Source organism: Ranitomeya imitator, chromosome 7, assembly GCF_032444005.1.
Source record: "Ranitomeya imitator isolate aRanImi1 chromosome 7, aRanImi1.pri, whole genome shotgun sequence".
Lineage (NCBI taxonomy): Eukaryota > Metazoa > Chordata > Amphibia > Anura > Dendrobatidae > Ranitomeya > Ranitomeya imitator.
The window spans coordinates 150,452,970-150,474,408 of record NC_091288.1 but is presented as its reverse complement, the minus strand read 5'-3'; the positions used below and the strand labels follow the sequence as shown (position 1 = coordinate 150,474,408).

Sequence of the window (21,439 nt, the reverse complement as noted above, 5' to 3'; positions counted from 1 at the left end):
TCTTTTAATTAAACAGTTTTAGGCTGACTAGGAAGACTATTCTATTCTAGTATTAATTCATTCAACCTGCACTACGAATAGATTTACTTGGAAGTAGAGTTGTTGCTTTTTAGTACAGTTTAGAAAGCGTACATTGGTGCACAACACTAGGCCATGTACCAATGGGCTCCTTTTTAGCCATATATTGTGTATATCGAAACCTTCAGCCCATATAAATACTAAAACCATGAGACCTATATGTGGGGAATATTTTGCAACATATTCATTTGTCATGATTGGCCTATTCCGCTATATATCATAGCATCCCCTAAAATAAGTGAGCGACAGATCTTTAGTCCCTACCTCCAGAAGGACCGCTCTCATTACCTAACCTAGGCAGACTTGCATAAATTTTCTTCATCCAAAAGAAGAATTAGATTTTGGCTAAATAGAGAGGAAAAACATTCTCTAAAGAAAAATATTAACCTCTCCAACCAACTGAAAGCCTTTTAATCTTAAAATATATTTACTAAATGGAAGATCAGACAAAATCATGATATTACAGAGACTTTCACTGTCTTCACTGATGACAGAGACACTTGAGTCTATGTTGATTACATATTTTATATACCAAAGTCTATATGCCAGTGTACACACACATCTGTATTCTCACATGCTTCTGCTTTTAGCTACTTGAAGCATAATATCCAAGTTTTGGATACATAGAAGCAATTCTCAAGTTTTTTAAAAAAGGAAAATACGTATTCGCAAATCTAGATGTCATCGGGAAGACGAGACCAACATTTTTTTGTGCTTAAAAAAAGTCTAAAGATGATGTATTTTAGGGTTAAAAACTCTTCAGTAGAGATGAGCGAATTTGCTCGGGTTCCCTCTTATTCGGCAAGTTATAGAACTTGCCAAATAAGTTGCAGAGGGAACCCGGCTTCCTGGATTGTGTTGGCCAATCAGCTGATTGGCGCTGCAGCTGCATGTGTTGCGTCTGTGTGACCATCACGACACATGCATAGAGAGCCCAACAAACAGGATGTCCATGCATGTGCCGTGACTGTGACACAGGTGCAAAGCATGCAGCTGCAGCGACGATCAGTTGATCGGCCGGCGCAATCCAGGAAGCCGGGTTCTCTCTGCAGCTTATTCGGCTAGCGCTATAGCTTGCCGAATAAGAGGGAACCCAAGCAAATTCGCTAATCTCTACTCTTCAGTATTTCAGATCAGACATTGAGTGGTTGCAGCTTCCGTAGCTCCACATATGCCATAGAGCAGAGTAAGGTGAGCACCTTTCCACTCCTTTACTTGGTGTTCCGCCTTCGGTGTGGAATAATCCAAGGACGCATCCTGCCCTTTTCTTCTTTTTTAAGCATGCACATTTTCTAACAAGGCTATGCTTTTAAAATATCTATGTGACATTGTATACCTGGAGAGTCTGATGCAGAGCCTGAAGACTTAATGCTTTAGTGCTGGGATAACATCTCTATTTCTAAGGAAAGTAATTGAATTGCTTCTCTTAGGGTACCGTCACACTATACGATTTACCAACGATCACGGCCAGCGATACGACCTGGCCGTGATCGTTGGTAAGTCGTAGTGTGGTCGCTGGGGAGCTGTCACACAGACAGCTCTCCAGCGACCAACGATGCCGAGGTCCCCGGGTAACCAGGGTAAACATCGGGTTACTAAGCGCAGGACCGCACTTAGTAACCCGATGTTTATCCTGGTTACCAGCGTAAAAAAAAAACCAGTACATACTTACATTCCGGTGTCTGTCCCTTGCCGTCTGCTTCCCGCACTCACTGACTGCCGGCCGTAAAGTGAAAGCACAGCACAGCGGTGACGTCACCGCTGTGCTCTGTTTTCACTTTACGGCCGGCAGTCAGTGAGTGCGGGAAGCAGACGGCAAGGGACCTGACGGACACCGGAATGTAAGTATGTAGTGTTTGTTTTTTTTTACATTTACGCTAGTAACCAGGATAAACATCGGGTCACTAAGCGCAGTCCTGCGCTTAGTAACCCGATGTTTACCCTGGTTACAAGCGAACGCATCGCTAGATCGGTGTCACACACACCGATCTAGCGATGACAGCGGGAGATCCAGCGACGAAAGAATGTTCCAAACGATCTGCTACGACGTACGATTCTCAGCAGGGTCCCTGATCGCTGCTGCGTGTCAGACACAGCGATATCGTATGGATATCGCTGGAACGTCACGAATCGTACCGTCGTAGCGACGAAAGTGCCACTGTGTGACGGTACCCTTACATCACCTACTTATAGATGTAGATTACACATCTCCCCTTTATGCTCCTGTAAGAATAACTTGCACATACAGTTGTCTAATCTTATCACATACTCTCACCATAGAAGGCTTATAGTGCCAATTTTCTTTATAATATAACTCTCCAAATCCTCTACAGTAGTCATCAGTGGATATAATTTCTATACAACTAACAGCAATATATAAACATAGTTATCTTTCGCTTCATTTAATATTATATAGGTGCATTATCCAACTAGCCATGTGTACAAATGCCAGGTGCAATGCTATATATGCTGCTAGGAATAATAGTACTGAAAAAAGTACATATTTATCAAGTGGTTCAGTACTTCAATATCTATACGTTCCCATTCTTATATTTGTACGCTAACAGTATTAAGCCATAGAGGGAATAGACAAATCAAATATATAAAGCATTATTTCAAAGTTCAATATTTATTAATGAAATTTTCTGGGATATTGTCAACCTTCATCACCCACAGATAGAAGATTGTTGTTAGACCAGCAGTAATTACAATTTTAACTGGGAGAGGGGACACATAGGTGATTTGGGGGCTACAGCATCCAAGTCCAAAGACACAATACATTATGTGAAAACGGGGCCTAGTTACACAAAATAACCCCATGTAAATGTACTTACTAGTTGCTATAATCCCTCTGGAGATTTTCAGCATAAATTCTGCAGAATCTTAAAATAACCAAAATATACAGTATATGTATATATGTTTCATGTTAGGACAATATGTTCAAAATGAGTGTCCCTATTCTGCTGTTAGAGCGATGAGTATTTTATAGCCAAACTGTTAACTTACAATATTGAATTGGACTGAAGCAGGGAACTATTAAAGATACAGAAAGGGCAATAATGCACAAAAGTAATGAAGAAGCGCTAAGAGCTGCTATATTAGCTGCATGTAATAATGCTTTACCCTTGATAAAGTGCAGCATTTTCCTTGCACACTTCCAACATGTTGTATATATTTGTCCATGTATACATACTGTAAAATAAAGGTTTGTAAGTATATGCTAAGAGATGAAGAAAACATAAAAATAAAGAAAAAAAATTGGACAATAAATTTTTTCCTTGAAAATATACAAAATGTATCTATATTTTACTCAATTACTTTATTTGTTAGTATCAATAGAGTGTAATTAGGAAACATTTATTTACTATGCGAAAAATTGGTGATCCCTTAAAGGTAACCTGTTTGAACAATCCACCACCCACACTGCTCATATGGTCATGTTGAAAGATAATGACATCCACACTTTACTTGTGGAATCTATTGCTGGCAGGCTAAAAAATATGTGGTTTTAATTCATATGCAAACGAAATGCTCTGGGAGTGATGATGCACTTCCCAAATTTCTGCCTCCCTGGCTCTAATTCCCACCCTGTCTTCCTCTGCTTGACTGAAAGCTGGCAGTGGCTGTGTAGTTAAACCAGTGAGCTGTCAGTCAGGTAGAAGAAGGTGGAGCTCGGCAGGATATAGAGGCAGGAAGGCAGCATCTTGAGAAATGCTCTGATCACAGGTTGAGCACTTAAGCCTCATTTGCATATGTATTAAAATAAAGATTTTTCAGCCAAGGAGCAACAGATTGCAAAAGCAAGGTGTGGTGGACATTATTTTCCAAAGATCCGCATGGCTGAATAAACAGTTGGGGGTGTATCATTCTGATGAATTTCCTTTAAAGATTGGTCCCAAATATTGTAACAAAATATGGCAGATTAGGAAAGTGTAAAAAGTGTTATTGAGACCTAATCCAGGCAACCTTAATATGTAGATAGCATATATTTTTATATTCCTTGCGTTTTAAGTTTGCCCTAGTCATGTTATCAAATGTTTAGTAACAAAGTAATGATGCCCCTTAAATTGAAATTTTCAGTAAAGAGTGCAAGTTTATGGGACTAGACAGATTTATCTAAATGGACAAGTGTGCTATTATGTAGCTCTCCGATACCACCTAAATTTAAATACTTTTCACAAAACAAATGATAACTTTTAGAATATTGCTAATTGGGTTATGGACAGGATCCTTGATCTAAAAATATTACACTCATCTAAACTCATCTAAAGTTTTATGTTGTTTTTTTTTACATCAAAATAACACTTAACCTTTTATGTGTATTTATTTATTTCCATGTAAATACCACTTCTAACCAGATGACTGCATGCAGAGCCAACTTTTATGCAGTTTGGTCTATTTGTAGAGCAGTTGACTGTGTAGGTGCTTCATATGATTCTTCTAATTCCCCAGGCTTTGGCTTGTACTCAGGGCTAAATGGATTCTCACTTTCAAAGTCCATTATGTTCTCTTCATCATCTTCAACAATAGACAGCTCAATGTTTTGCTTCACATCTTCTGTTTTAGGTTCTTTATCTATTGAAACTTCAATGGTTTTTACTTCGTCATTGGGAAGTATCTCAGAAGGCTTCATATCCACTGGGCTATCATCCTGACCATTCACAGCTTTTTCTTCTTCGACTTGATTTGGGGACTTTCCCTCACCCTCTATAGGAATTTCCTCCTCGCTGGATTTCTTTACACTAAACCCTATTGGAACTTTGAATGATGAACTTTTTGCTGACTTATTTTGAGATGGGGTGAAAGACTTTTTAATTTTTTCTCTTCTCTCTGGGGATACAATTTTAGTGCTGATCTTACTCATTTTCTTTTCGATATTTTGACGTGAAAATGCTTTCTTCAGACTGTCTACTTTCTTCAGGCTGGATCTTTTCATTTTCTCAGCTCTGCTTGGCTCTAATTTTTCATCCACACTGTCATCATGACCATCATCCTCATGATTAATTTCATCATCTGAAGAAAGGTCAATTGTATGCATGGTCTCCTCCTGAGACTTGTTAGGGTCATTGAATTCTTCTGGACCTTCTGTTATACTAGGAACAGGTGTTGGTTCTTTCACAAAGACACTTGCTGGGATTTCATTTTCTTCCTGTAAAGAAAAGAAGAGATTGCAATTAGATGTAACACAGACTAAATGGAAAAAAACAGAATATTCAGGCTTTGACGCAAGTGAAAACTAATTGACATTGTTTTTTATGTAGACATTATAAGAGCTCAAAAGTTCAGAGTTGAAGAGAAAAATAACAAAATATAATTTCTGCATTAATAGAACTTATAACAAAGACCGACCTTGCGGATACATTCCTTAATGTGCCAATCCCTTCTACAGAAAGTGCCCATGGCACTTCAACGGGGAAGTGGAGGGGCAAACTCCCACATAAATACAATCCTATAAGCTTACCAAGAGCATAATGCCCCATAAATAGACATAACGTCATCAATTTCATATAAAGTGTATAAACTTTATTAATGTGATACAAGGGATAAGTAAAACATGAATATCAAACAAATGATGAGGATCAATGGATGAATGATAGACACCTACAGCATAAAACCACACACATTTAACAAAAGTGAGGGTGCAGCCCAAGACAATAGAATAGAACTTAGCATGAAGAAGGCCGAATACCTTAAATCATTGTTAACTATTGGCAGCTGATCATTTAAAGAAACGTACCCCCCTCATCAACTGTTCCCATAACAGTTCACACAACCAATACAAGGCTGGCCATGTTACTCCTAGAGCTACTTCATGGCTACAGAGATCATAATAAATGTGCATCTTGACTGGGAAGTGATAAACACTTAATAATGAAAACACAAAATTGAATGAATGTCCACCTCTTTAAACGGAAAAATACACAAGTACTGTATATATATATATATATATATATATATATATATATATATATATATATACATACATACAGTTGCACTCAAAAGTTTACATACCACAGCAGAATGTTTGCTTTCTCTGCCCTTTTTCAGAGAATATGAATGATATCACCAAACTTTTTCTCCACTCACGGTTAGTGGTTGGGTGAACCCATTTATTGTCAAACTACTGTGTTTTCTCTTTTTAAATCATAATGACAACCGAAAACATCGAAATGGCCCTGATCAAAAGTTTATATACCCTGGTGATTTTGACCTGATAACATGCACAGAAATTGAGACAAATAGGTTTGAATGGCTACTAAAGGTAACACCCTCACATGTGACCTATTTGCTTATAATCAGTGTGTGTGCATACATGCTGAGTGAGTTTTTGGGATCCAGACAGACTCTTGCATCTTTCATTCAGCCACTGACTTTCTGGATTGTGAGTCATGGGGAAAGCAAAAGATTTGTCAACAGATCTATGGGAAAAGGTAGTTGAACTGTAAGTATAAAACAGGAAAGGGATACAAAAAGATATCAAAGGAATTGATAATGCCAGTCAGCAGAGTTTAAACTGTGATTAACAAATGGAAAATCAAGGGGCTCTATAAAAACAAAACCACGTTCAGGTAGACCAGGTGTCCCCAACTCCAGTCCTCAAGAGCCACCAACAGGTCATGTTTTCAGGATTTCCTTAGTATTGCTTAGGTGATAATTGCATCACCTGCACAGGCAATTTATCCATCGTCTGTGCAATACTAAGGAAATCCCAAAAACATGACCTGTTGGTGGCTCTTGATGACCTGAGTTGGGGAACACTGAGGTAGACCAACAAAAATGTCATCCACAACTGCCAGGAAAATTGTTCAGGATGCAAAGAAAAACCCACAAATAACATCTACAGAATTACAGGACTCTCTGAAAACAAGCAGTGTGGCTGTTTCAAAATGCACAATAAGGAGGCACTTGAATAAAAATGGGCTACATGATCGAGTCACCAGAAGAAAGCCATTACTGTGCAAATGCCACAAATTATCTCACCTACAATACGCAAAACAGCACAGAGACAAGCCTCAAAACATCTGGAACAATGTACTTTGGAGTGAAGAGACCAAAATTTAACTTTTTGGCCACAACCATAAATGTTACATTTGGAGAGAGGTCAACATGTCCTATGATGAAAGGAACACCTACTGTAAAGCAAGGATGTGGATCACTGATGTTTTGGGGATGTATGAGCTACAAAGGCACAGGCAACTTGGTCAAAGTTGAAGGAAAGATGAATGCAGCACATTATCAGCAAATACTGGAGGAGAATTTGCACTCATCAGCCCTGAAGTTGCACATGGGACATACTTGGACGTTCCAACATGACAACAATCCAAAACACAAGGCCAAGTTGACCTTTCATTGGATACAGCAGAACAAAGTGAAGGTTCTGGAGTGGCCATCTCAGTCTCCTGACCTCAATATCATTGAGCCACTTTGGGGAGATCTCAAGAGCGCAGCTCATGCTAGACAGTCCAGGAATTCACAGGAACTGGAGGCTTTTTGCCAAGAAGAGTTGGCATCTTTACTATCTGATAAAATAAAGAGCTTCATCCACAACTACCACAAGACTTCAAGTTATCATTAATGTTAGAGGGGCATAAACGGTATTAAGAAATGGGGTATGTGAACTTTTGATCAGCGTCATTTGGATGTTTTGTGTTGTCATTATGATTAAAAAAGAGACAACACAGTAGTTTGACAATAAATGGCTTCACCCAACCACTAACCATGTGTGAAGAAAATTTTGGTGTTTAAATGTAAGTAAGTTTTAATGGTTTTCCCACAATGTTGTACTGTAATGTGTCACAAAATACTGCTTGCTAGAGATATTGTGCTGGAATCTCAAATGGTACCAGACATTAGACTTTTTCTGTCTCTCTAGATAAAGGCATGTATGTTTTACTATGAAATAATGTGGTGCATGTTAGAAAATATACTTTGAAAAGCCAAAAAGCTTCTTGGATGACAAGGACTGGCAGCTTCTTCGCAGCCCGCACCTCTAGACTGACAGATACAAAACATGGGGAGTGACTTGTCAGTCTAGGAGATTGGGGACTGGCCTATTTGACTAGTAATCCAAGAAGCATGGCCCTGGATGAATTTTACAAAGAACTGCATGTTTCTTATGAAAACACTTCAGAGTAGAGTTTCAGGGTAAAGCATACACAGCTGCAATAATGCAACCACTGGCCAATGCAGCGATCAGGTTCACATTATATTAATGGAGTCATTGAATGTGAAGAGAATCTTTGAAATAGTCATACTTGGAGGGAAAGGGTGAATGTGACTACATTGTACCACACTTAATACATAAATACATAAATATATTTGTTAAGATTCTTTAGAGAGACCCAGAGTTAAACTTTACAGAACAAATAGATCTACAGATAATGACCTAACCAAATAGTTCCCAACCAATGATGAAAATATTCTTCACAGCCGGGTGCCAGTTTCCACTTTGTGACCTACATTTTGTCAGTCTGATTTTGATGTATTGCAAGATCAGCAGCAGGAAAGTGGATGAATGACTTAGACCTGCTCCTGCCTCAACTGGCAGGATCAGTGCAACTACTGATTCTTATAGTTTAACCCTCTACTTGTGTCAATAGTGACTGTAACGTCTAGATCAGTGTTTCCCTTCTTATCATAAAAAAAAAAACAACAGATCATGTTTTCAGGATTTCCTTAGTATTGTCCAGGTGATCGTTACATTACCTTTGCTATACTAAGGAAATGTTGGTTGCTTTTTAGGGCAGGAGTTGGGGAACAATGATCTAGATGATTAAACAGTGTGAAGGATCTCTATCAGTCACCCATTGTGCTTCAGAGGTGTGGGTGCCAATGGATAGCTATGGCAGCTGGTGGGACTAACAATGACCCCCATGGCTGCCAACGTACTGCTATTAGACCGTTTTTAATGCTTGGTGTAACAGAATGCCAGTCAGCATTTTGCTGATATGCATAATACACTGCCATGTATAAAGTATTACAGTGCATCCTATGAGACATCAAACTCACTAAAATTCAAGTCTGCATGGTGAACACAAAAAAGAAAAACAAAATACACACAATGACATAATTGTCATTTTTGGCTGTCTCTCCTCCAAAAATAGATAAACAAAATCAATGAAACTCACAGAATGGCACACATGAAAAGTACAGTTCATTCCTTGTTCCAGAAAAGCAACCCCTCATACTGCTTTCTCAATGTAAAAATACAAATTTTAGAGGTTTTTAAAAATAATTAATTACTTGCAGAATTGCTATTTTTTCTTCATTCCTCCACCCTTCCAAAATTCAAAATAAAGAGCTATAAAAATATTGTATTGGTAACTAACAATGTATCCATTTATTCCACAAGAAATAAGCACTCACCCATCAAACAGCTTTGTTAATAAAAAAAAAGTAAAAAAAGCTGTAGCCTGGCTATCGGGAGGAAATAAATTTTACTCCTCCTGGTGGCCTCCGGCTTTCAGTTAAAGAGCGTGGCTAGAACAGGTTCAGTCACTGCTCAGTTCATAGCGACCAGCAGCTGTAACTGTACCCCTGCACTGACTGACAGCCAGCTTAGCACTGATGTACTATAGGGCCAGCTGTCAGTCAGTTCCGGGGATGTGGTTACAGCTGTCACTCACTAGGTACTTAGCAGTGACTGAAGCCTTGCCAGCCGTCCCTCTATAACTAAAAGTCGGAGGCTGCCAGGAGGAATAAAGTTCATTTTCTCTTTTGGTGCAGCAGCCACACAGATTTAGAATGCTATTAACCTGCATATTAACCCCAAATCTGCAGGTTAATGGACTCAAAAGACTGAAACAAACAAAATATTACAAAAAACTACATGGAAATGTGTAATACATGGATAAGATGGGTGGTCCAAAGACAGAAGCCTACTGTTAGGGTTGGCGGAATGCACCGAGTATATATATATGTATTATTAGGTGCGTTCGCAACCCTTGGTCCATCGTGCAGGAACGGAACCTGCTGCTGGCAAATGGCAGCGCTATATGGCGGTATAAATGAACTCTGTTAACTCCACAGAGTCGCTAGGAACAAGATGCTGTGCTCTGTTAACCTCACAGAGGTACACAGCTACCAACCAGAGCAAACTGTGGTCATGCAGTCAGAAAACAGACAAACAACTCCTCACCGGAGGTACCGGTATTCTAGCGGCTTATTTCAGCCAAGGCCCTGAATACACTCATAAAAACTCCTCACCAGAGGTGCCGGTATTCTAGGGGTTTATTTCAGCCAAACCGTAACCGCATCCAGACATGACCACACTGGCGCTGAGCTCATAGACATTGGTTTGATACTAGCGCATGGCTGTGCGGCCATGCAAACCTTTTATAGCTGCAGCAACTTCAGGACCTTCCTAGAGGACCAATGGGAGCTGCTACAGTACCTGAGCAACTTAAGGACCCCCGACCTCCAATTAGAGGTCTTACCCTGGGCATGCTCAGAAGGGGAAAAGCAGGACTTAGTCCCAGAGACATCTGCTCGCTGCTGACCAGTACTGGCTACAAAGGCAGAGCTTGGAAGAACAGTAGTAACCAGTTGCCCATTATCAGCTTGAGCCAGACGCTGGGACCGACGTCTCCGCTGAGCAGGCTCCACTGCGGCTGGAGCTGAATGGGAGATCGCAGCAGAGGTGGTTCGAGATTCCCCCTGTGCAGAGGTGGGAACTCGACACCTAACACCTACATTGCTTAGACAAATTATACCCCTTTTAGTGCTTATCAAATTTTGATATACAGTAAGCATAGTTTATTACGCTGTCAGATGAATCGAAAAGTGTTCAGAGTTTGTTATATGGTAATGTAAAGGAAGAAATAAAACCATTAGTGTTTTTCTTTGTACAATATAAACTATGTTAATTTATTTTGCACTTGGGTCAGGTATAACAGTGTATATCCAACCATGACGAGTAGTTAATTTAGCAGCATAGTAGAAAATTAGATTATGTTCAGCTTGTATCTAACTTTAGACTACTCCTGTAAAGGCATGCTTTAGCATGAAAAAGGTAGTGAGAACTCTAAATCAATGCTTTAATAAAGAAATTAGGTGATCTAAAGACTTTCTAGTTAATCTTAGAGCAAATAATTGCTTCCAAAGGAAGATTATATTAGCTTTGGACATTTTAAATTGGGCACAAATCACTATCTCCAATTATAATGAAAAGTCTTTTTTGCATGTAGATGTAGTTAAGGAAGTTGAAACATGATTTTATTTTATAAATCTGCTTATTTTGTGAAAAGTTTCACATTTAAAGGGACAAAATGATTGGAATATTTGTTTTGCTCATTTTCAAAATTTACTAAAGAATTTTGTATTTCCTACATTGGGATGATTTTTATTCAAATCATTAATTCACATGATTTGTATTTTTTTTTTTTATTTTCATTACTTGCTATCTCCATCATTCCTGTGTGCTACTTTGCATGCTATTATCCTAGTGAACCTTTTCTATAGAGTTGGGTGAACTTATCCGAGTGGAATTGAATTCTACAAAAATATATATATTTTCCAGAATTGAGGATTTCATCTCATTCGCTGAGCAAATTCAGCAAGATGACAGCAGGTTCACCGCCAATTTGCTAAACTGTAGAGAAACAACAAAATGTTGAAACAAACAAAAAAGGAATGCTCACCTCACCCAACTCCATGGCTCACTCTCCTTGGTCCATGGTGCTTTAACTTACTGCAGTCTCGCTCTGAAATAATGAGCATCATTACGCAAAGCGGGGACTTAGGGCCATGTCTAGTCCCGGTACATCTCTGCACATGTGTGTTGCAAAGCCGCGGTAACGTCATGGTGTGCTGTGACTTAACAATGCACACTTTGGGCTGGGCCGAAAAGGTCTAGATCATCTGTGTATACCCAGGGATATACTGGACCTTGTAGCCTGGGGTTTATGTTCACAGAAGTGTTAAGAAGAGGCACCGAACACTGCACACGCTACACTGAGCAGTGGAGGTAAGCGTGAGGTATTATCTGTTACTTTTTTCTCTACAACTCCAGAACTCAAATCATAAAACGAGACATTAAATTTTGCTGCAAATTGGACTTTCCAGTTTTGCATGGGGGTCCTAGTGTTGTAGTCCTGTACTGATTGTGGTCTTGGTGATGTATTCCTACACTGATGATGATCCTGGTGATGCTGTGTTTCTGTACAGAATGAAGGCTATACAGATATATTTCTGTATTGCTGGTGGTTCTGGTGATGTTTGTCTGTATTAATAAGGGATGTGATGCTTTTTCTTGTACTGATGTGGGTTCTAGTGACGTATTTCTGTACTGCTGGTAGTTCTGGTGATGGATTCTTGTGCTGCTATTGCTCCTGATCTTGTAAACATGTAACAATCAAAAGCAAGTAAGATTACTTCATACATGGCTATGTTTATAAAGTGTTATGCTGGCAAACAAGTCATGGGTTACTATGTTTTATGTATGTTAGGAGCATTAAAGGGGTTGTCCCAGTTTGTGATGAGAATGCAGTCATTCCGTGTGACTGCAGACCTTTTAATTCTCACGGTGCACACTGCTTGCTATCAGGATTCTCTGCTGCTGGTGGTTAGAGTGGGAGGTCATGAAACAGCAAGTATGTGATTTGCATACATGCGGTCTTGTGCTAACCAGACATGCATGGCCTCGCTGAATGAAAATGAATTGAGCAAGGCCAGACATGTCTAGTCTGAATGTGTTTAGAAGTACACAAATGGAATACTTGTGCTCACATGGCTGACCACTCTTACCAGAATCCTAAAAGTGTGCAGTGCATACTGACCCATAGTGACTGCAGAATTTCCTCTCAAACCTGGTCGAGCCCTTTAATTATAAAATGAGGTGCTGTAGCATGCCAATACTAACAGCGTGTAATATACTCACTGTCAATATTCAGCTCTGCTTGCTGGTTCCAGCAGTCATCATATGGTCACTTCACTCATATGCAATTTTCATACTTATGGTGACATGACATTTAACTTTTCATCCTGCTTCTCTCATTTCTTCTCTGAATATTGAGAGAACTATTAAGAACAGCTTGTCGGCCGTTGACTGACTAAGTGTGCAAATCGCTTATGAATAATTGGTCCCATGATGACTACTCAAACCTTCTTGAGGGGGGGGCATCAAACTGAATTCTTGCCTAAGGTGCTAGAAAACCTAGATACACCTCTGGATTAGGCAAGAATGTATTGCTATCAGTAAAGATTTGGCCAAGAAGCTAATATCCATCATGCAACAGTGAATTGTAGAAGTCTTAAAAAATAAGGGTTAGCACAGTAAATATTGAGTTTTAAAGGGGTATTCGCCTCTCCTAGATTCTATTCCAATATGTAGTGGGTGTAATAATAATAATATTAGCAAATATCTCCAATTAGAAATGTAGTATAGTTATTTGTATTTGCTATGTCTTTTTACTCATGTGCAGGCATTGCAGGACCTTAGGTATCCATGGTTACATCCACTGATAAAGTGACACTCAGTTAACTAGTTGCTAATGGTCGTAACCATGGATACCTAAGGTCCTGTACTGCCTGCACATGAGGAAAGAGACACAGATAATCAAAAAACTATACTACATTTCTAATCAGAGGTATTTGCTAATATTATTACTACACCTACTACATATTGTGATGGTATCTTGGAGAGGGGAATACTCCTTTAATGTTTCAAGCTTGCATAAACTTGATGTATTTGTGAAAAAATAAAATTTGTGTCATTTTCAAAACTTTTGGCCACAATTGTTCAGTGTTTTTGAATACTTTAATAAGGAGCAGCAGAGTAATATAAAAGAAAGTCAAAGATCTTGGAAACTAATTCAAAATCTGGAAAAAGGCACCAAATTGATTCTGTGCAATTTGTACCTTCTTATGTGGAAATATGGCTTTTGGATGCCCTCAGGAACCAAAACTCTCTCCTCATATCTACAGCAGTATGCCACTGTCAGGAAAACATATACCCCAAGGAAGGGATTGTGAAAGAGTAACCACTATTTTAATTTTTATTTCATAAATCAATAGTTCACATGAAAATATGAAGCTTTATATTATATCTTATCAGAGAAATCTGCTTTTTTCTCCTTCAGGACGGATCTTTCATTCTCAAAATTCTCAATTCTGGGGTCAAATTTGTATTCAGTGAAGACAGATTGTTACATTACTGAGATAGGAGATGACAGTTGGTCAATCTGGTGTTCACAGGTGTATCATAATGACAGGCACAGGGGTCTGCAGAAGAATTGACAGCCTTGACAGCCCATTGATCCAATGTGAACACATGACAGGGGTTTTGATAGGTGGGATGTGTGACGCGCTTCCAGCTGGCACTTGTTAAATACCGCTGTCAGAGTTTGACAGCGGGATTTAACTGGTTAACAGCTGTCACATGTCATGAAGGGGTGAAATAAACGACCCAAATGATGAATTAGGCTAAAACATCTGGATAAGTAAAAACTTGTTGAACAAAAGAAAAAAATTACAAAACTAAGTGAACTTAACTTAAAAAGGCACAAAGTTAATGATGAATGGGGTGCAAAAATAAAAGTCACTATTAGCGCCATTTTCACGTCAGAAAATAGATGCAAAAAAAAAATAATGGATCGGGGCCTCAGTGTTTTGAGCTGCTCCACCTCAATTATCTGCTTTATAATTTTTGTCCCCTTGGAAACTAAAGCAATTCAAGTTGAGTAACATAATTAACTTCTTACTTTTGTAAAAAGGATGTTCCTCTAAATCAGAGCTGTGGTTGCTTTATTCTAGGGACATGGAAACCTCTTTTTTTAAAAAAGAAACTCAATAAACCGTGGCAATAAATCAACTAAAAACAATAAAGTTCTGATTGGAAATACCACTCAGGAGCAATACTGGGAATGTCTGAAAGGAATCGTCTTCAAAATATATATCTCAGCTCGGAGGACAGGTTTAATGTCAAGTGAGTAAGCGATAACAAACTGTAGCCTAGAGACAAACCGTGCTGTTACTGCCTGCTAACTAAATATATCCTACAGTGCCCATTAGGTCTCTGAGATTCTGATACTTCCAATGATTCATTATGCAGAACAGAATGGGCATTAGCTGTAAATTTAAAAAAATGTAGACTCGGTCTGCAATTTGGGAACTTAAGTAGAATTTCCAATCTAAAAAGATAAAAATACAAAGCAAAGCTGTTTAATAGTCTCTGATTCACTCAAGAAAATAATTAATTCCAAATTGTACGAAATATACTTCTAATCAGAATTGGAGCTGAGGAGAAAAAGAAAGACTTTACTGCAAATTTCCAAAGAAAGTTTATGTTTTATGTGTCGAGAAAGCAAGAATATTTATAGCTCAAAATAAAAAACTGAAAAATAAAAATAGTCTAAAAAGTATATTTGAGCCTAAATCCCAAGTAATGGTAATGCCTCTCTTTTTTTATCTTTTAATATACTATTTTTATAAACTATGAAGGACACGTGGACTAATATGAAATATATATTCTGTCCAATGAGTAGCTTGGGCCGATGCTTTGTCCTTTAGGGTGAGGTCCGATGGTGTAGTTGACCATAAACCGGTTATGTACGTGATATGACTGCTGAAAAATGAACTGCACATCTGTCATGCTTCTACTTTGTGACATCAATTTTAATAGGAATATAACTTCTTTTTAAGTTTAGTGTCCTTGTCCTTGTATTCTACATTTTATATAGGGCTTTGGTATTGAAGCTATTAAGCCACGCAATGACTTCTGTCTTCTTAGATTATGCTTTCATATCAGAATAAAATGTTCGAAAATTGGAATTCTGTACATCCGTGCCCTTGGTAAAGAAGAAAACTGAGCACATTTTCTCATTGAGATAGCACATTTTCAATTAGGAAGCAGATGATTTGCAGGTAATTGCTTTTAATTTTTTTTTCTTTTGCCATCTTCTGTTCATCACATCAGCTTGAAAGAACAGTAATCAAAGTTCTCTAATCCTAAATTGTTTCCCATTAACTCCAACAGAACTTGACAGGCAGCCACCATTTTTTTTTATTGCTATTAGGGTAAAAGATGTTTTTTTTCCCCAAAATATAAATGTAAAGGCGGTCTGCATGCTAAATCCTATATTTACTTTAATTTCATGGTATATTAGCAGATTGATATGGATTTATCCACAGAATCGGCATCGAACCATGAACTTGTCAATATAGCTGTCATGGCTCGGTTTTGGGACTCAATCCAGTGATTTCTTGCTGCGGGGTTGGTTTTCCTCTCTGCTGAGCCAAAGCTTTTGTGGTCTCTGTCCAACTGCTGATAGTTCCTTTATCTTTGCCTATATTTCCTTGGTTTGCTTCTATTCAGGTGCTTCTCAGTTTACCTTTTCGTTCTGTCCTGTCACATCTTGGGGGTTGGGGGGTAATTTTTAGTCACCTTGCACCTGCCGTCTTTGCTGGCTATTTTTCAAGGTTGATGGGTGTTTAGAGTTCCAGCGCCTTAGCTAGAGATTATTTTGTTTTAGTAATCGCAGTTGCTTTTTCTGCAGTCTGTGAGTTATCCTCCCCAGAATCCTTTCCTTTCTTCCATGTTTGGAGTCTGGGAGATTTTCACTTATTCCATTTATTTTTTGGTTCTCTGTATTTCCCCCTGTCCATCCTGTGTGAACATGTTAAGTTTCTTGCCCTGTGTCCTGGTTTCTCCCTGCACATTCTTCTTTACCCTTGTAGGATTTGTGTGCAGCCTCCCATCTAGTTCCTCAAGAGGTATAAGAAAGCCCTCAATGACCTTTTCAGGAGCCTAATTCGAGGAGGTGTTTTTTCTTTTTAGTTGTGCAGCTATGGACCTTTCTAGTCTGTACAGGAACCAGTTGGGTGTAGGCGTGGCATCTTCCTTTATTATTCCTTTCCTTCCTCCATTCATTCGTGAGTGTATGCGAACATGTTCGTATGAAAAGCCTTTCATTGCTAGTATTGTAGAAACATAGAATAAAAACAAAATGAGCAAATACCCTTTAGTTAGTAAATAGGTAAATAAATATTAATAGATCATGTATATAACATAGGGTACTTAGTTGACCCTATTTTGATCCAAAGGGCATAAAAGCCATACTACTGCGACAAGGTGTATCCAATCAGGATGGTCATTAATTATTGTAGCTCACCTCAATATATGCCAGTAGGCCTAAAAATAGACAGGAGAAGAGCAGGACCTGTTGTTTTTGTTCTTTGGACATTAATGGGCATGGATCCCCCTTTTTGGGCTGTGCATTGTGTCTATATACTTTTCCATGGGCAGTTGTTCTAATGGTCAGGTCTAGGTCCTGCTGATTAGGTACACCTTGTCGTGATGGGATGACTTTTACTCTGTTTTGATCAAAATATTGTCAACTAAGTACTACATGTTATTTACATGAATTATTACTATGTACTTACTACATGATATTTAAATTTTGTTTTTATCGTAGTTAATATCTGTTCACTATTTTTCACTGTGTGAATGTGCAAGTACATATTGCACTCATACCAACATGTGTTTCATTTCCTTAGTATTGTCGCCATTGTATAGTAGTAAGAGTACAAGTCATATCAACTTTTATAAATCATTTTATTATTCATATTAAAAATAATTTGGGGTACAAAACACATAGGCAAAATGTATGGACTGCAGAATTATCAGCGATTCCCTAGAGCAATCCAAATGTAAATAGCCCTCCAGTCACAAGTAGAACCCTTTGTAAATAGTAGAGAATTAAGGAGTCTGGCAAGTGATCAAAAGTGTAATCTTTAAAATTAAACAGAATGGAGATCTTCACATATCATCACTTAAATTAATCCTTAAGAAAAGCGTGATCAAACAGTGATGCTTTCTTGTATTTTGACTGTGGAGACACCAGGGTTAATGAGTGCTCTTGTCTGCTGGCCTGGCTGTATTTAGAAAGTTCATATGGACCAGGGATCATCCCACTGAATGCCCACAATCCTTCCCCATGGATATAATACTATTCAGACAACACAGGGTGAGGGTAAAACAGTGTGGCAATACTTTATTAAACAACCAACAGACAATAAATATAGTACAGTCCCAGCAAGTACATAAGATGGTGCAAACTACAGAGTCTCACCCTTTTGCTGGTTCGCAGAGATTAGAGAGCTGAGACTTTGGGACTTCCAGGGCTGACTACCCCCACCAATGGCACCCCACTTTTGGAGAGCACCCACAAGGAGGAGGTAATGACAAGTTAAGGAAGCTGACAGTCATTAAGGTATGTGGCAAGGTGACCAGATGGTCCAAATTGGCTTCTTTGAATGTCCCCATGGGTTCAGTGATGGTCAGTGAAGCAGATCTGTATTTATCCAGCTGGGGCCATGGTCCCTTAAGCTTGCATCCTGTAGAGTGTCTAAAACTTGCATTTCTCCAGTTGGAGCTGTGGCTCCTTGGCTACTGTCATGTAGATTCTCTAAATCTGTATTCCTTCAGTTGGAGCCATGGCTTCCTGTCTGCTGTTCTGTAGAGTCTTCTTGCAGAAGGAAGGATGTCCCTTTTAATACCCACATCTGTTACCAGGTCATCAACCGCAGGTCAGGGGAAATGTGGGATGAGGTCAACTTTCATTGTTCGAGTATTCAATCAATCTGAATAGTTTGTCCTTCAATGTTTGCAAGTCAAAAAACTGCATGGACTGATGCAATGGGTAATCAACATATTAGCAATCATTGATTGCTTAATGACTGTGTGTCTCTGTCTTTCAAGGATAGCAACACAATAAGCTGCAACAAACATTAATTCAAGAGTCAACATTCAGACTCATATGAACAATGGCATTTGTTTCCTGTCTTAAGGCCCCTTCACATTTAGCGACGCTGCAGCGATACCGACAACGATTCGGATCGCTGCAGCGTCGCTGTTTGGTCGCTGGAGAGCTGTCACACAGACCGCTCTCCAGCGACCAACGATGCCGGTAACCAGGGTAAACATCGGGTAACTAAGCGCAGGGCCGCGCTTAGTAACCCGATGTTTACCCTGGTTACCATGCTAAAAGTAAAAAAAAACAAACACTAGATACTTACCTACAGCCGTCTGTCCTCCAGCGCTGCGCTCTGCTTCTCTGCTCTCCTCCTGTACTGTCTGTGAGCTGGAAAGCAGAGCGGTGACGTCACCGCTCTGCTTTCCGGCTCACAGCCAGTACAGGAGGAGTGCAGAGCACAGCGCTGGAGGACAGACAGCGTTAGGTAAGTATGTAGTGTTTGTTTTTTTTACTTTTAGCATGGTAACCAGGGTAAACATCGGGTTACTAAGCGCGGCCCTGCGCTTAGTTACCCGATGTTTACCCTGGTTACCAGTGAAGACATCTGGATCGGTGTCACACACGCCGATCCAGCGATGTCTCCAGGGAGTCCAGCGACGAAATAAAGTTCTGGACTTTATTCAGCGACCAACGATCTCCCAGCAGGGGCCTGATCGTTGGTCGCTGTCACACATAACGATTTCATTAACGATATCGTTGCTACGTCACAAATAGCAACGATATCGTTAACAATATCGTTATGTGTGAAGGTACCTTTACTGAAAAATACATCTGGCCTAATTAACAATAAATGTTGTGTTGTCACAATGGCTTCAATGACTATGTACAGAAGACTGTTTATATAGGACTCCACTTTTGAAATCCGATTGGTTAATACAAAATTAGTTTTTGTTGGTATGTAAATTGCGAAGTACTTCCAATATATGCGCATAATGTACAGCACAGAAGTGAAACAGATATTTCTTTTTAATCGCATATTTTATTAGCAGAAATTAGTGAAGCTTCTATTGTTAAAAATGCAAATACTCTGATATGCTGAGAAACTTTTGGAACAACTAATCATTGTGTAGATTCTTCATGACAATAGGTCATTGTATAAAGCTGGCAGGCACATGTTTTCTGCCAGTACTGGGTGTGACAGATTAACCACAGTTGGTAAAGTGTATCCTCGGTTTTATGAGAAAATATTAATAATGCAGGAGTGTGCACAATTATTGCTATTATAAATACTTAGCATACCAGAATCTGTCTCTAAAATGCAACACGGACATCGGTGGTCCATTCTACAGGCTACTCACATCTGTGGACTAGTAGGCTGAGCTTCCTTTTTGGTCTCCTAGTCTCATGTATTCAGTAGGAGATCCAGCACTATTGAATCCTATGACATTGTACACGCTATCTCCTGTACTGAATATGAATAGCAAGGCAATCTTGCCTCTACTGCATAGATACGAGCAGCTTTCATGGTCAGGGTTTGTCAGGGCGCTCTTCTAATAAAAAGGAATTGTCTAAAGTAGATGACCTCTTAAATGGATAAAAAAATGCATGAAAAATCTCAAAAAAGTAAAATAACAGCAGATAGGAAGCATTTTTCTTAATATGTTATTTAATTGTAAAATTTGAAATATTAAGAATACCAATTTATTCACTTGCAATAGTCACATTGTATTACAGTTTTAAAGGGAACCTGTTTCCCCATACAAACTTTGAGGTCTTTTTTTTTGTTCCTGCCTGTTTGTCACCTTAAGGCTATGTGCACACTTTGCGGATTTGGCTGTGGATGCGCAGCGGATTGGCCACTGCGGATTCGCAGCTGTTATCCATGCGTTCTACAGTAACATGTAAACCTATGGATAACAAAATCCGCAGTGTACATGCTGTGGAAACGCTGCATTGTATTTTCCGCAGCATGTCAATTCTTTGTGCGGATTCCGCAGCGCTTTACACCTGCTTTTCAATAGGAATCGCAAAGTCAGTAATCACTGCACTCATAACAGGGCGGATTTTGCTTCAAGTGAAATTTATTAGAAAATGTAGTAGTAGGTGATAAGCGACAGGTAAGATGTTTCGGCCACACTGTGGCCTTGATCACAATGTCGCGTTGCAAGAAATTGTGGCAGTCTTAATTGTATAGTCCCATCAGGGGAACAGCTTATTGTTAGGTATGTCGCTAATATCCACCTTGAAAAGGCAAGTCTGAATCTTGGGATTAGGGTATATAAGGACATTTGAGGCTCACGTTGTATGGAGTATAGGCCTTGAGGAAGGTATATGCTGTAATTACAGCGCGATCAGGAGAGTCCCGTGGTGCCTGGAATCGTAGCTTGAAATGCCGACGTTGGTGGCAAAGTGGGAAGGCTGGCCATCTTACCTGTCGCTTATCACCTACTACATTTTATAATAAATTTCACTTGAAGCAAAATCCGCCCTGTTATGAGTGCAGTGATTACTGACTTTGCTATTTATGGGATTTCTCAATCCGTTCACTAGCACCATACATTCCATTTCAAGTTGTGTGCCAGCCATCCGCTTCTTCTGCCTCAATAGGAATCCACAGGTGTAAAACCGCGGGTGGAATCCGCACAAAAACCACAGGAAATCTGCGGTAA

General features: G+C 39.2%; 1 protein-coding gene across 1 annotated transcript in view; it reads right to left on the bottom strand.

Annotated features, from left to right (window-relative positions):
* Window positions 1–2,688: 2,688 nt before the first annotated feature.
* Window positions 2,689–21,439, bottom strand: part of CAVIN2 (caveolae associated protein 2) — a 99,227-nt gene continuing 80,476 nt past the window's right edge. Inside the window, exon 2 of the mRNA XM_069733896.1 lies at window positions 2,689–5,227. Within this exon, the coding sequence (XP_069589997.1) occupies window positions 4,460–5,227 (768 nt within the window). The 3' untranslated portion in view covers window positions 2,689–4,459. The remainder of the gene's footprint in view (window positions 5,228–21,439) is intronic.